Below are 15,332 nucleotides of genomic sequence, written 5' to 3'. Positions count from 1 at the left end.
CGGCGCCAGCTAGCCTGTTCGTCAGCATACTGGCGTCGCATGCTTCCGCTTTGATGTTGAATTGAAGATTGATAAGATATATCTCATAATCTGTTCAATATTTGCTGACAATATGGAGGTTTCTCCTTGTGTAAGCACAACGCGTCGAGGCGTCAACTTAACGCCTCGACGCGTCTTGAAACAGCGGCAGGTAGGGTCAAATTTAAAGTTATCTCAATGTAGCAAAACATTCAGATGCACTGCTTATTTTGCTAGGTACTCAACTTCATCGTCCAACAAAGATTTGTTGTCAGCACTCTCTTACATAAACGACATAGAACTCCCTCTTGAATTGAGTCGGGTGCGCTCTAAGCTCGCCTCGCACATTGTCCAACGTACAGCCCCGCCAATTCCGACATGGTACTTCATCTCGTTTACGACACATATCAGGTACATTGTAACAGCCAATAGTAGCATTTGCATTCTTCACAACCACGACAACTAGCCATAACCCTGAACCGAGATACAACGCCGGTTGGGTGCTCGAGGCATCACACCTTCTGGAAGCTCCACAGCTGGCTGTTCTTCGCTCTGTCGGGATTGGTGAGTGTTACCTGCTTATAAGTGAGTATAGGCATCAACGCCAGGCGCATATGACGCACAGGGGTTTCGTTCGCAGTACTGTCGAGGTTGAACGCATAGCCCTCGTCGATGACGGTGATTCTAAGTATTGCGCACCATGCCCATTAGCACTAGTTGACAGGCCATCAAGTTGTACACTTACTGGACCTTGCCTCCGCTCTCGGACACCCTGAAAGTCTCGGAGATAAGACTCCCGACGACTCGGCCTCCCTGGTAAAAGAGAATATTTTGGTTTGCCTCGCGGACGATCGGGCTTATCTAGACGGAAACGCACAATGATGTGATCGGGAGCACGAGCATATGTCCCACCAGCAGCGTTCAGGAGCTTGATGTGGCCCTTGCTCTGGTCAACCACCTCCACGGTCCACTGTAATCGCGGGAGAAGTCAGCAATTACAAATTGGACGGTACATCACGAGGAGGATAGTGACCAGCTGGGGGTTCGACCCGTTGTACTGATACCCAATGACAGGGTTGTTCTCTGCTGCAGCGCCGCGTTGAAGGTCGAGATATGTGCCCGTGCTGATGTTCTTGATCCTGACACCGCCAGCCTCAACCTTGAAGACACCCTTCTGGAAAAAGAGATCGACTTGGGCCATGTTGCGTGAGAGTTAGAGCGAGGAAAGTAAGCCGAGGGATGTGGGTTTAGGTGAGAACCTGGTGTCCTGCACACATTGCACTACAGGTTTTATACCATCCTGCGTACAGTCTCCTGCTGTATTTGCTCGGATGCCATTCGATGACCCAGAGCAATGGGACTGCTGGTTCTTGGTTCTAGGACATGACACCCTAGGCCGCTCCCACTCTAGTGTCAAGGCGTTGGCGCGATGAGACATCCTGGATGGCGTTCTCAATCGTATGCCATATGAATGAATTGAGAGTCGCGCAAGAGGAGCTATTTTGACAGGTCCAGCAAGGTCCAGCGGGCATCGAGGATCGTTGCCTCGCCGCTGCAGACCTCATCTGACGCAAACCAGTGTGTCAGTATTGTACCATGCTGCCACTTCAACGCACCCTGTGCATGGTTACCGACACATAACCATCACAGCGTCCTCGCAAGTCCTCACTCCTAGAATCAATGTTTCATCCCCCATTGTATGTGTTTTTCGAAATAACGATTGCGAGAGGTCTTCGACAAGCTGGTCACCGAAGGTACACAAAACCAGTCAACGAACACGCATCGTCCAAATTGCGTGACATTAAAGTTTGCGCGCGCCATGTCTGGTTCAATGACATCAACTGAATGGACAATGAATGTCAAGACCGCCCGTCTCATGATGAGACGAGATAGCGCCACAAACGCGACAGCGACGAGGCACATTGCTGATCATCGCAGCGCGTTAAGATGCAGTGAGTATGAAGCGCTCAAGCCCTGGACCAGAAGCAATCATGGTCCTGCAATACACTCAACACATCCTGGAAAGCATGGGAACATGCCTAACCCATCATGGCTAGCTGCGGTCTAAGACGATTCAATCACAGCCGGGGCGCTGGGTCTAGTACTTCGACTTCATGAGAGGACTGGTGTATTGCGGGACCGTACAGGGGTCAATTTTGAACAGGAACTCACAAACAATGAAGCACCTTCATTGAATGTCAGCCTGAACTCGGCCGTGTGGTACGGCCCTGACGCTTCTGCCATTAGACCGTACTATCTGTGTTGGGGTATATAGATTGACCACGTTTTAACGGCATGAAATGCGCGGTCAAGCCAAGAGTATACCTGCCGGATTCCTTCCGTACTGCCGGGAGGATGCAATCAAGGTGCATACCGTTTGCGGCGGCTCGGCTTGAAGGACGAGAGCATAAGGTCGCCTTATGGAACATGACCAACGGGTTACAATGCGCGTAGAGGGGTCCCTGCGCAGCAGCATTGTTTCGTCCAGAGAATGTAGCTAGGAAACGTATCGAGATACGCGAGCATCACATCAAGTGATCGGCCAGAATCGGCGTCTACCTACTGCGGTCATTCGCATACCAAACGATGTCACAAAGTGCATATATTCCACAGCAGGCAACATAAAAAATACAACGAGGGTGATACGGCCCCTATGGGTTCCGGTTAACGACAAGGACTATTAAAACATGGCTTCATTAGGCCCCTCGGACTCTCGCATCCTGCCCGCGAAACTCGAGCTGAAGCCGACTCCAAACCATCCATCAGACATGCCCGCCTGGTCGGGGACGTGCAAGATCGACGCTGTACTAAGCTCGCTCTCGGCCCAGCTCACTTCCGACGCCAAGTCGAGAGATTCCTCGTCGCTAAAGATGTCGTCGTCGCGCACCCGTTCAACGGTGGACCATGCGTTGTGGAACTCAATATCGGAGAATGGAGACACCAAAGACGACGGAGGGAAGACGGGGAACGACGGCGGATGTGACTGAGTGGCGGCAGTGAAAGAAGCCGAAAAGTCCAACGTCGGCAGAACCAGGGACCGCGCGGGGTCGACATGGCCTCCTTCCACGTCCGACCAGCTAGCCTCTCCGTCGCTGCTCATGGTCTCGAGGATGTCTTCTATCCTCTGTTTCTCTTCCGCCTCTTTGTCCTTTCTGACCTCTTCAATAACGCACCAACCTTTGCCAGCCTCACCGAGCACACTCCTCACGCACGCTTCATCCCACCCGTCGAATGTGATCTCCAGTAAAGTGCAGAGTCCGCTGAGATCGCCGAGCGCTTCACAGTGGACTTCGGGGAGCTCGAAGACACGTGCAGCATCCAAACGTGCAAAGAGCGAGGACACACGCAGTGTCTGGGTACCGTGCATAGAATGGATGTTGCCAAGGATCGAGAGGGGGAGAAGTGGGTGAGTAGCAGACGACAGCGGCGAGTCGATGGGCAGGGGGACCCGGGAGCTCTGAGTTGGTGCAAGGGGGATGAGGAGGTGGGTGATCACGTCCTCCTTAGGGGCTTCAGGGAAGTAGTGGTTCATCTCGGCCTCGCGCACTTCCTCAGTGGTGAGCGCCTTCTTCTCCGCGCGAGGTTGTAGTCTCTCCTTACGCGCCTTCTTCGCTGCCTTCTCCTTCACATACTTCTTCAGCGTGCGCTCCTTCTCCTTCTGCATCTTCACGTCCCAGTCGGCCTCCCAGAGTGCGCGTCCGCTCACGGGAACATTCTCCACCAAATTCTGGAACACCGGGCGCGCGGGCGAGAAGTTGCGAGCAAGGCCGAGTCCGACTTGATTCATGCGCTGAGGTACGGCAGGCACACGAGGCAGGTGCGGTGCACGCAATGGGCGTGCGAGTGCCATGCGCGCGGATAACGAAAGCCCCTGTTGAATCGTCGGCATGCGCGCCGCGCCATGATGCAGTGTGCGGGCCGCGCCAGGTACGCGCAGGGTTCCGGGTGTTGTGAGGTGTGCGACAAAGCGCGAGAGTAGCGTACGAGTGTGCTTGAAAAGCGTTTGGGCGGTCGAGGAGCTCTGGCTGGCGGTGGGGCGGGGCACGAAGGACGGGATGTGTATTGAACGGGCGGTATGGGCCTGGTGATTCGTATGCAGGAAGACGTTGCCCCCGCCCGTAGGCTTTAGGGCACGCATCCCGGACGATGCGAGCGGCATGGTCAATGCAAGTGGTGGTTAGAGACAAGTAGCAGCGAGTACGGGCTCGCTATATGGCTCGCGGCATGCGCAGCCGGCGGCGTTCGTCAGCGCCGGAGCGCTCGCCCCATCTTCGGCCCGGCAAATGCCAGCGATCCAAATCGGCGAGAAGCTACGGCTTGTTTTACAGCGGCTGCCCTTTTTGGTTCCGCACGTTGGCGTGTCATAAGGAAAATAATGCGTCCTCATGTTGACGGGGCCATCTACCTCGAAAATCACAATTATAACACAATTACACTCTGATTTGCAAGCTTAGGACTAGAAAATATGGAAATGCACGCTCAGCATACTCCAACTTTATTTCAGAGCGGCGCGCAAGGACGAACTAGTATGACTAGATGATCCCGACCCGCCAAATTCCAATCTTCCCGGACTCAGAAGACAGTTGTGGGTTTTACACTATTTCCCACTGGAACATGGCCCGAGACCATGATTATTTAAGCTGATCAATGTGTTCATGCTGTCTACAAGCGCAGATCTCGCCGCACCTGCAGCGGATACGACATACTTGCCGCGGTCATACGCTGCGCAGTACGGGCTGTCAGATGCTTTTGAATTTCTAGGAATAGTGCTCTGATTGCTATTGCTAAACCCCGTAACCGTGAGGGCGAAACAGTCTTATTTGTGTCTAAAGTTTGGCGTACGGCGAGCCGTTGGTGTAATTCATATGGTGAGGTCATGCGTATTGTATATATCCCGGCTCATTGAATTATCACGGTGAAGCACACTCTCAGGATCTTAGGGACATGTAAGTTGGAATACCCATCAGCACAGCCCACGGTACTATTTGACTTCCGGATGAATTGACACTCCGGTCTCGTCGGGACTGCCCAATGTACGACTGCACAAATCACGTATTTCGATTCATCCGCGACACATATACAAGTACATTGCGACATCGCACGGCAACAAAGACCTCGCTACAACCACAGCCACAGGCAGACAAATGGCCACAGCTCCGAAGTCAGACGCGACATCGCCATGGGCTCGAGTCGTCATGCATTACACCTTCTGGAAGCTCCAAAGCTGGTCGTTCTTCGAGCGGTCGGGATTGGCGAGTTTCACCTGCTCCTGCATGAGCACATGCCTCAATCTCAAGCGCAATAGACTTACGGGGGTTTCGTTTGCAGCACTGGCCAAGGAAAGAGCATAGCCCTCGTCGATAATAGTGATCCTAGAATCCGTGCGCCAGTTCCAGCAGCAGTATCTTCTATGGCTCAGAACGTTTACTCACTGGACCTTCCCCCCGCTCTCGGACACCTTGAAAGTCTCGTCGACATTGCTCCCGACGACTTGCCCGCCCTGATGGATATCTGGTCAGCCTTGCGAATGATTAAGCTGAGTCTGGGCTATGGCGCACAATGATGTGGTCGGGAGCACGGGCGTAGGTCCCGCCAGCGGCGTTCAAGAGCTTGATGTGTCCCTTGCTCTCATCGACTACCTGGACAGTCCACTGTGGTCGAAGAAGGGTCAGGAATGGTACGAACTGCACACCACAGATTGAACAATTACCAGCTGGGCATCAGTCCCGTTGTTCTGAAATCCGATGACGGGGTTGTTCTCGGCACTCAAGCTATGGTACAAGTCGAGGAAGGTGCCCGTGCCGATGTTCTTGATCCTGACACCGCCAGTCTGGACTTTGAATACGCCTTTGTTGAAGAAGAGGTCGACTTCGGACATGTTGCGTGAGAGTTAGAGCGAGAAAAGCTGGCTGCGAGACGTGTGTTTAGGTGGGGACCTGATCTGTTGCAGACATCGCAACACAGGCTTTATACCATTCGGCTCGCGAACTTCCTTTGTGCGTCCACATGTTTTGCTACACGACGATTCATCACATTTGCACTCCGCTGGGATGTGCAAGTACAGAGATCTCAGTTTGGCGACTCGATGTCAGCACGTCACTTCGTGAAGAATTACGACAAAGTGAAGACTGTATTGGATGAACGGACCTAGATGTCGCAACAACAGGTGCGGATTTCGCGAGTCAATTGTGAGGACCGGTGGTTCATCGTCGCCGACCTCATGTAGAGGGAAGGACAGTCACTGGCAGAGATGTTCAGATTGTGCCTTCCTCAGCATATCTCAGGAGGCTGATTACTGACAGGCCAGCATGGCTACCCCCTGCGGCTTGTGTTTCTCGGGGCTCATAATCGATTTTGGGCGAGTAAATCTCTCTTCAGTTTCAGTAAACAAATACAAGAAATTTGTTGTAGGAACGACTGCCGAGAACTCACAGAGTGAGCCGATGCGAACAGATACCCGCCAAGGGTTCGTGGGATTGAACTTTGTGCGCATCGTGGCCAGGGACAGCATTAGATGAATGTTCTACAATAGAACCAACTAGTGTAGTTGCCTCATGACCAGACAGGATACCATGTATGCATTGATGCAGCCATTCAGCCCTGCAATGTGCAATGCATTCAATGCAAGGCGAGATGCTCATCATTATGACACCTTATGCCACCAGGGTGTTAATGAAACACTAGTCTATCTTTGGCCCACAACCGTTATGGTTCTGTAAGTCATTCGTGCCATAGAGAAGCGAAGGAGCGTACCTATTCCGTGATAGGAGGGCGGCAGCAATCCTTGACAGCCCCGAGTCAATTCAGGACCTAGCCATAGACTGCTATAGTGCCGACGAGTCCGGGACTACATCAGTTAGTGTCGAACATTCGAAGCTTCGGAGTCAATGAAACTGTGATATTATCAACGACTCGGACGTCCAGTGAGGCAAGCGTGACTCGGAGGCCCTTATGCTTCAGGTAAGTCAGACCATTCGTTACTCGGACTATCGTTGCGGTGATGGATAGAAGCTAGGAGGAGCTGTGCGTTGTGTGGTACACACATTTGCAAGGGGCCTGCAAAGCGTGCGGTATGACCTGATTCTGAACTTGAAGGTTCCCGATTCGCTCGATCAGACTACTGGCGACGTTTTCGGTTTTCCAAAGGTGGTAATAACACTATTCTAAGATACGATCAGCAATATTAAGTGTAGTAATCTCGGAAATGATGCCACAGCGTGCTTTCGCGGATCACAGGCTGCTTATGTACATATTGTAACTTAGACGTCGGCAATCATTTCAATGGCTCGATGGCGTGCTTTAGGGACACGGTACACTCACACCGCGCTCAAACCATTCACAAGAATGTGCTTTAGATAATCCAATTACATTGGCCAAATCTACGATCGGCGAACGTAGAGGTGCAAGCTTGTACGTTCTGGTTGATACAGCGTCCAAGCCCTATGAATTAGCTCATGAACGTTCTGTGCCGTGTGGCAGACGTGATCAAAGCGAGACAAGACATAATTGTGCTCGATGGACACGAGTACTCATGCTCGTGAAGACGAACCCTTGCTGCCAGATCATGACGATGAACTCGCACTCAGCCCAACGCAACAGCAAGAACGTCGCACTTCCCTCGACTCAGACGACGATCGTGAGTCTTTGCTCACTTGCTGCACATTCAATGAGATTTGAACGGTTCACTAGGCACAATACCTAACGATATCCGAAATGACGACAGTAACCCCGAGAAGCGACGACTAGGTACCACTTGTATCACCGGTGTCCTTTGAAAGGCTAACTAGTTTGATGGTAGGACTATCTAGCACAGCATTCCTCGTCTTTAATCGCGTTATTGGTACAAGGTATACAGCTTTGTGCGAACTGCGAAATTTCCACTTCATCTATTTACGCCTTTGCAGCATCTTTGCTACGCCTAGCACAATTCTCCGAGCATCCGGGAGTGTTGGTCTGTCCTTTGTGCTATGGCTCATTGGTGCGTTGGCAGCTGCGTGCGGCACCGCGGTGTACATCGAGCTTGGTACTGTAGGTTCACGAGATACAATTTGAGAGGCACGGATCTCATGCGTACACCATCTCAGGGTCTCCCACGCAGTGGTGGTGAGAAGGTCTATCTAGAATTCATGTACCGCCGCCCCAAGCTACTCGCGACATGCGTGTACGCTGCGTATGCCTTACTGATTGTACGTTCGCGGATATTCTTATTCCTTTATCGCAGCTTACATCTTATGTCAGGGTTGGTCCGCGGCAAATAGCAGTGTCTTCGGTGAATGTAAGCCAGCTTGTACCCTCAAGCTCGGACATTGCCTCACACGCCTGTGTCTGGCTAGATATCTTGCATGCGTTTAATCCCGCACAAACACCTTCCGATCTATCGAAACGACTCGCGGGCGTTCTCTGCATTACCTTCTCTTTCATAATACATGGCACGCGGCCGCGGTGGGGTATCTTTCTTCAGGACACCTTGGGTGTCTTGAAGATTATAGCGCTAGGCAGTATCGCGCTGAGCGGTCTGGCTTCCCTCGCAGGAGTACCAGGATTTGCTATACCTGATGTAAGTTGTTGAAGATCGAATGCCTTGGTGAATAATGCTAGCTGTCACTGACCGTGTCCGCCTTTCCAGCCACCAAATAATTTCGAGTGGCAGAATTTCTGGGAAGGCAGCGGACAAAATGGAGCCAGCGCGCTCGTCATGGGCCTCTTCACGGTTGTGTGGTATGTCAGATCGACAAAAATTTCAACACCACTCGTTCATAGTGGATTTCTCTCGGAATCATAGGTCTTTCGTTGGCTACAACAACGCGAACTATGCGCTATCAGAGGTACGCGACCCGGTGCGCACCATAAAGCGGGCCGCACCCGTTGCAATGTCGTGTGTCACCATCGCGTATATTCTCGCGAACATCGCATACTTTGCTGTAGTCCCAAAGGACGAGATCCTTGGAAGTGGAAGAATCGTCGCCGCGCTGTTCTTCGGGAAATTATGGGGAGTAGGTGCTGAGAGAGTATGTTGCTACAATCTCACTACCTGGTAAGGTGTGTCATTGATGGCGCTCTGAATACCTAGATCGTCGCCGGAATCGTAGCGATGTCCACGCTAGCCAACGTTCTGACCGTCTTGTTCACTCAAGGGCGCGGTATGTTCAACAATTCGGGGTTCCGTCATATGCTCTAACATCTATCGGTCGAGCAGTGATTCAAGAGCTCGGTCGCGAGGGTATTCTGCCATTTTCGGGATTCTTCGCAAGTAGCAGGCCATTCAATGCACCATTGACGGGTCTTGCCACCCAATGGCTTGTCAGCTCTTCTCTCGTGCTCACAATCCCACCGGGTGATGCGTACCTGTTCATGCTCAACAGTAAGTCTCCGCCTAACACCACTGGCGATCACTCATTCATGGGATCCAGTGATCACGTACCCCCTTGCTCTCATCAATGCCTTCGTCTCTGCCGGGCTACTCTTCCTGCACGCACCGCCGTCAATCCGAGCACGCCTGCCCTGGTTCGAATATGATGCCGTATGGAACCCACCGTTCCGCACGTGGACACCCGTAGTGCTCCTGTTCTTCCTATCGAACGTGTTCCTTGTCTTTGCACCTTATGTTCCTCCCGCACCTGGATTTCGAGTGTACGAGAACCTGCCGTACTGGGTAAGTCGCATCGAGTCTGTCGTTTGCACGCAACTGACGTTAATTGCTCGCTCTCTTGTCGTTGTGTAGTTGCATGCTGTCGCCGCAACCTGCGTCTCGTTGATAGGTGCCGCGTACTGGTACGTCGTCTGGGTATGGCGGCCGCGACGCGGTGGTTATACTCTTGTGCGAGAATGGGTTAGAGAAGATGGAGCCACTAGAGGAGTCATCAAGAAAGTCAAACTGAGCTTTCACGATACTTGATATGTGTAGAATATCCGTTGAAGTTGTGCCTGGAGGCATGCTCTCATTCCGTATATCTTAGGCAGTCTGAATCCGGGCTGAGAGGTTTTATCGACCGGAGGCACACTTCACGAAAATCAAAAAGCCTGCTCTATTCAAGACCGTCGAGAAACGGGTGGGGTCTGCTGGAGACCATCCAAGTTTGTGTATGTACAAGATGCTCTGCCGAATGCTACGAAGACGAACGAAATCCGAAACACAGCCGCATACTATCCGAAAGGACTCAGAATCCAAGATACTGAAAGAAAAGGAAGAACGAAACGATAAATAGCACTGATAATGGTACGTGGAGAGGGGAGACCGATTGAGATGTGATGTATATTGGCGGACGCAGGACGTTCGCCAACGATTGTATTACGCTACGAAGAGGCTGGAAGCAGGCCGGGATGCGAGCAAGCACGATGACAGGAGCAGAGCACGATGAGAAGCGACATACGGGCCAAAGCAGTGTTCCGTATATCACCGTGGGCTGGCAGAGTCGGGAAGGATAGCGCATATGATACAAGTCGACGACCAGTCGGGACGGTCCCGGTGGCGGGCGGGTGGAGGGGAAACGAGATTGGAGCGAACGGAGGTGATGGAGGCGAGCGGGTATTAGGGATCAGACGAGTAGTGGTAGCGGAGAGGCAGCAATTACTGGTACACGTAGAGGATAGGCGAGAAGAGGGCAAGCAATCAAGAGAATGGAGTGGGCGATATGCACAGATGGTGGTGGTGGAACGAAATGAGAGTGAGGAAATCGAAATTTGAATACAGGTTCACCCGTATCGAGCAGGGCAAGGTGCACTCTCGGATGGCCTTGGGCTCCAGGTCCCGGCATGGACCGGAAATTTTTGTACCGCTCTTCTTCGCTGCGCAACGCAACGTGCCGAGAGAAGAGAAAATATACAGCGCTGCGTATCGGCGATATGCGCATGAAGCGAGTAGCGGGAGCGGAGATATGGCGGTGTTATGGACGGGAGTGGTGTACATTGGAGGCCGCCAAGGGATGATAAGGCGACGCGTGAATTTGCAAGTGGGACGCCGGCAGCGGAAGAATCGACTTATGACCCCCTCTCTAGTAATATGGGATGGCCGCTGTTGACCCCGACACATTACTTGCAGTAACGCTTGGCGGTAGCGGACAGCGACGCTGAGTGAGTGTTCTCCTCATGATCCGACAACACGCTTCCGAGACCAGACACCAAGAACGAGTGCGTTTAGCTCGTCTCGGCATCCTGCACGGGCGTGCTCGCCCGGTGTCTGCTGATCTTCTCGACACCCGCGCCAAGAGCAGTGAGACGAGACTCCTGTGATTTTTGGTCCATTATTATAGTCACAATTATTATAGCCGCATCGGAGTGCCGACGTACCTCGAGCTCATCGTCATCGTCATCGTCTTCTTCCTCATCCTTCGGGCTCTCCAAGTCCTCTTCCTCGTTGTCGCCCTCGTCCGCATCCTCACTCGTGCTCGAGCTGGACGTATGGCTTGCCTCTGACCGGACGCTGTCCGCGCGTCTAACTTCACCCACTACGCCCGCGTCATCCACGATCGATGGCTGGTGCACGTGCACGTGATCGGTGGCTACAGGCACCCCGCGCGCGGTATCCGCGCTGTCTCTGCGCTCCGGCTCGCCCTTCACTGAAGCGACCATACTCGGTGCCCTCTCCAGCGTGCTCCGCGAGTGCGAGTGCGTATGATGATGGTGGTGGTGTGTGTGCGCGGGGGGGAGAGACACGGCGGTGAGTACGTGTTTCTCTTCTGTCGAAGGTGTGCTTGCTCCGGGCAGCGCTGAAGTTATTGTGGCCGGCGACGACGTGAGGACGAGCGGGGTAGCATGCCCTTCTGCGTCCTTCTGCGGCGGTTCCGGGTCGGATATACTTGCATGGGGATCCCTGTCGCCCGGGAACGACTCCGCGACATCTGAGGCGCGCTCTTTCGCCTCGACAACCTGCACTTCCTCCTGCTTGCTCGCCTGCTCGCGCTCTCTGGCTTCGCGCTCTCTCTTCTCCTTCTCGCGCTGCTCCCTGCGCCGCTTCACCCATCCCATTCCGCTGCCGTCCCCGTCGTCGTCGTCGCCCCCTAATCTTCCTCCACTTTCTGTCTTTGCTGGACGATGGTGGCTCGTACTGTCGTGCGCTCCAACACTTACGCCGCCGGTTGACTGCACCTTCGCCCAAATACCTGCGCCTACTCCTCCTTTCTGGACGCTGCCCATACCGCCGAAACCCCACTCAACGAACTCTGGCTCTTCGGATCTGGAGGGGGGTAGGAGGGGTAGTCAGATGGAGCTCCGGGTGATGATGGAGAATTGAGAGAGAGAGGAGATAGGTACGTAGAATGCGAAGGGATAGGAAGAGAGTAGAAGGTGAGGTAAGTCAATGTAACAACGTAAGCCTACCAAACAGAGAAATTACAGAGCAGAAATATACGCACCTAATGTTTGCAAACGCGTTCTGGTTGTGCATTCTCTTGGCACCGTAGACTCTGCCGTTCAACATCCTGGTCCCGCTCCCGCTGCGCTTACGCGCCCTTGCTATCTCCGCCTTCCTCCAAACGTCGGGTCCAGCGTCTCTCAGCTCCGGGATCGTCATTGGCTGGCCCTTGTTGTTGAGTGGAATGAGGGGATCGCCCTCGCTTGACCAGCGGTAGAGTGGCATGCCGAACTCGCGTACCCATTCCGGGTCCTCTCGCTTCTTCTTTGGCTTCTTCGGTTTCTCCTTGTCGCCTGCCTTAGCGCCGGAATGGAGCCCAATGGAACAGCCCTCAACACCCGGACTATGCGGCAGCGTCAGGGTGCTGTTCAGGCTAGTGGTAGAACCCGGCGTGCGAAGGTCATCTGTGGACCGATTCGGCTTGGCAAGAGGTGCGAGTAAGGGGCCGAGGAGCTTCCTCGACCACTTGCTCTTCCGGGCGCTGTTCGACCTGCTGGGCGGATCTTCTGGTAGGTTGACTGAAGAAGGGCGGGGACTGAGGACATTCCAGTCGCCCCCTTCGAGCGTCGATGGCGCGGAGGCAGAACATGCACTGCCTGCCTGCGCCGTAGGGTTAGGGTTTGCTGTTATGGTTGAGGTACTTGCAAGCGTTGGAGTGGACTCTGACGCTTGGGCCCTCAGATGAGGGTTACCGCCGAAGAGCAGGGAAGCTGATGAAGCCTTGACTTCTTGGTCCTTGAGGCAGCCGCCCTGCCCGGTCGAGGACGCGTTGTGGTTTTGATCAGATTTTAGGCTGTCCGTATCCTCGAGGAATACAGAGGGAAGTGGGTGCTCGCCATCTGTGAAATACTCCTCACGACGCGGGTCGGGCAGGGGTGCAAAGCGGATGCGGCGCGAGGTAGGCGTAGAGCCTGCCCGGGGCTTTTGTTGATACAGGTGCTTCTGTGGACGCAGGGGACGAGACCCTCGATTGGAAGATGCAGGGGTGCTCGAGGAGGCGTAGTCAGAGTCGGATGTGTTGGGGTTGGATGCCGAGGACGTAGAGGAGAGCGAGGCGTTGGACGGAACGAGGGGGGGAAGGGATGCTGTATGGCGGTAGGGGGATACGGACGGAGAGCGGTTGAGGAGGATACCTTGGCGCGGCTGCGGGGCAAGCACTGCGGCCATTGTGCAGTGAGGTGGGTGAAGCAGTGGAGACGAAGATGTGCAGAGCTATAAGAGGAGGGGGGAGAAGAAAAAGGAGGAGAGAAGGAGGGAGAAGTGGCACGGAGGGTGGAATACGAAGAGGAAGGAGGAGAGGGTCGCGTATATTGCTCCAAGAGAGTTACTGGGCTTGGCTGCGACTTGCCCCCTCGGGCATATCCCCTCCCGCCGTGTCAGGCGTCCCCGGGGTCTGCGATGGAGACAAACACGTGCACCTACGCGCTCACATTCGTCGCGAAGCCGCGGCCAGCTGATCCTCTTCCTCTGGGCTCGGGCGAACACAGTCGCGGCCAAGCACCGCCCTCTCGCATTGGTTCCTCCCGTCAGTGTCTCGTGCCTCTCCCGACGCGTCGTTGACAATTTACTTTGTGCAACATTTGACCCTGCTCAATCATCGCATGCGAAGTAGGACCTCGATACAGCCCATCGTCCGCCCATCTATCACCGTCGGGCACGAGTTGCTTACTTAGGTCTACCTCAGCGGCCTCTCTCCGTTTCCAGACGCCGGTCTGCGCGGCCTGTCTTGGCCGGCGCTGTCGCAGGTTTACTGTTGGCAGCACCGCCTCCGACAGTGTCGGAGGACGCACGTTGTGCTGACGCGTAGCCGCGGCCGCAGCGCACATAAATGTCGGTACAGTAGCCTATTCCGACTTACGCCGGGATCCCGGAAGTGTACGCAATCCCGTACCCCTGCCTGCTGAACGTCCTAATGGGCAACATTACAAATTCGAGAGCGCCCGGGACACGGTACGCAGGTCCACATCATCCATCTCGAGGCTGTACCCCGGCTTCCTCTGTGGGTCTTTAGAACGGTGACTGTGTCTTGTGTTACATTCTACATCTACCAATTATGATGGCTTGGGCTTTAATGATCGGGAACACGAGAGACATGTTAGCAAGGACCCTGCGCATCTGCCCTGTGCCCACTGTGTCCGCCCTACCCACGGGCGCCCCGTCCCAGGCTGGCCGCAATTGACCAGCACCCCTTCGCCGCCATGGGCGGCAGTAGGCTTACATGGCTCCCTCGATCGATCTCCAGAATACACGCGAATTCTCCTTTGAGCCCACGCTCGGGTCCACCCGGACTCTCGTCTGCTTTCCTTGACTACCGGGGTGCCCGAGCCACCCCGAGCAGTTCCCTCGCTGAACGCGAACATGCTTGGCCAGTGGTATATCATCTCAGGTGAGCATATCACGGGTACAGCGCAGTCGCACTCGGTGTAATGTCATCTCTCTGGTGTGTTTGGACAAGCTCCCGCACGCCCGAATCGCGTCCGCGACGCACACGACATGGCACCCTGTGGCTGCCGTGGCGTTCTGGCAGGCTGTGGCGTATTCCATGTCGCATTTGTAACCAGGTTCCCCGTGGGGGAGCTGACGGGGTCCTCGGCGCGCCTGTCCGCTGTCATTTTTGGGTCCGCTTACGGCTCAAACGGTAACCTATCGCTGTTGTCTCATCGCGATCATATGAAAAATCTTCCTGTTGCGCAGAGCCGCTGATGAGATGGGGCGCCCCAACGTCCAACGTTCGGTGAAGAACGAAGTACATGCTGGAGGTTTGTGTCCATTATGTGTTTAGTATGTAGGGAACATGTGCTCAGGTACGGAGATCTCGCTGGGACGTCGTGTGTCATTGTGGTCAGCATCGATTTGGTTCCGTTTACGCCGAGTTTACACGGTGTCGAGCACGGAACAGAGCGACACACCGCGATCTATCGATCGTATCGTACTTGGACGCATCAGTAGTGCGCAGCCTCTGGAA

The 15,332-nt window shown here is 54.2% G+C and overlaps 5 protein-coding genes across 5 annotated transcripts; 2 read left to right on the top strand and 3 right to left on the bottom strand.

Moving 5' to 3' along the window:
* Nucleotides 1–2,603: 2,603 nt before the first annotated feature.
* Nucleotides 2,604–4,206, bottom strand: POSPLADRAFT_1038828 (hypothetical protein). The gene has a single exon (XM_024477450.1). It carries the CDS (start codon nucleotides 4,175–4,177, stop codon nucleotides 2,699–2,701), a length of 1,479 nt encoding a protein of 492 aa, XP_024341654.1. The 5' UTR covers nucleotides 4,178–4,206; the 3' UTR covers nucleotides 2,604–2,698.
* Nucleotides 4,207–5,218: 1,012 nt separating this feature from the next.
* On the bottom strand, nucleotides 5,219–5,896 carry POSPLADRAFT_1136607 (carbohydrate-binding module family 13 protein; the record flags this gene model as incomplete). Its single annotated transcript, XM_024484703.1, has 5 exons — nucleotides 5,219–5,287; nucleotides 5,330–5,390; nucleotides 5,451–5,518; nucleotides 5,577–5,702; nucleotides 5,729–5,896. 5 exons carry the CDS (start codon nucleotides 5,894–5,896, stop codon nucleotides 5,219–5,221), a joined length of 492 nt encoding a protein of 163 aa, XP_024341653.1.
* Nucleotides 5,897–7,809: 1,913 nt separating this feature from the next.
* On the top strand, nucleotides 7,810–9,913 carry POSPLADRAFT_1133818 (hypothetical protein; the record flags this gene model as incomplete). Its single annotated transcript, XM_024484400.1, has 11 exons — nucleotides 7,810–7,865; nucleotides 7,923–8,046; nucleotides 8,103–8,204; nucleotides 8,257–8,293; nucleotides 8,352–8,575; nucleotides 8,645–8,736; nucleotides 8,801–9,026; nucleotides 9,089–9,158; nucleotides 9,212–9,379; nucleotides 9,429–9,670; nucleotides 9,740–9,913. 11 exons carry the CDS (start codon nucleotides 7,810–7,812, stop codon nucleotides 9,911–9,913), a joined length of 1,515 nt encoding a protein of 504 aa, XP_024341652.1.
* Nucleotides 9,914–10,025: 112 nt separating this feature from the next.
* On the top strand, nucleotides 10,026–10,707 carry POSPLADRAFT_1038827 (hypothetical protein). The gene has a single exon (XM_024477449.1). It carries the CDS (start codon nucleotides 10,373–10,375, stop codon nucleotides 10,700–10,702), a length of 330 nt encoding a protein of 109 aa, XP_024341651.1. The 5' UTR covers nucleotides 10,026–10,372; the 3' UTR covers nucleotides 10,703–10,707.
* A 417-nt stretch (nucleotides 10,708–11,124) lies between these two features.
* POSPLADRAFT_1073217 (hypothetical protein) lies at nucleotides 11,125–13,534 on the bottom strand (the record flags this gene model as incomplete). The annotated part of the gene is made up of 3 exons (XM_024482581.1): nucleotides 11,125–11,241; nucleotides 11,305–12,190; nucleotides 12,369–13,534. 3 exons carry the CDS (start codon nucleotides 13,532–13,534, stop codon nucleotides 11,152–11,154), a joined length of 2,142 nt encoding a protein of 713 aa, XP_024341650.1. The 3' UTR covers nucleotides 11,125–11,151.
* Nucleotides 13,535–15,332: the final 1,798 nt, after the last annotated feature.

This window comes from Postia placenta (genome assembly GCF_002117355.1).
Source record: "Postia placenta MAD-698-R-SB12 unplaced genomic scaffold POSPLAscaffold_3, whole genome shotgun sequence".
Classification (NCBI taxonomy): Eukaryota; Fungi; Basidiomycota; class Agaricomycetes; order Polyporales; family Adustoporiaceae; genus Rhodonia; species Rhodonia placenta.
The sequence above is the reverse complement of the archived record's forward strand: the minus strand, read 5'-3'. Positions and strand labels throughout refer to the sequence as shown.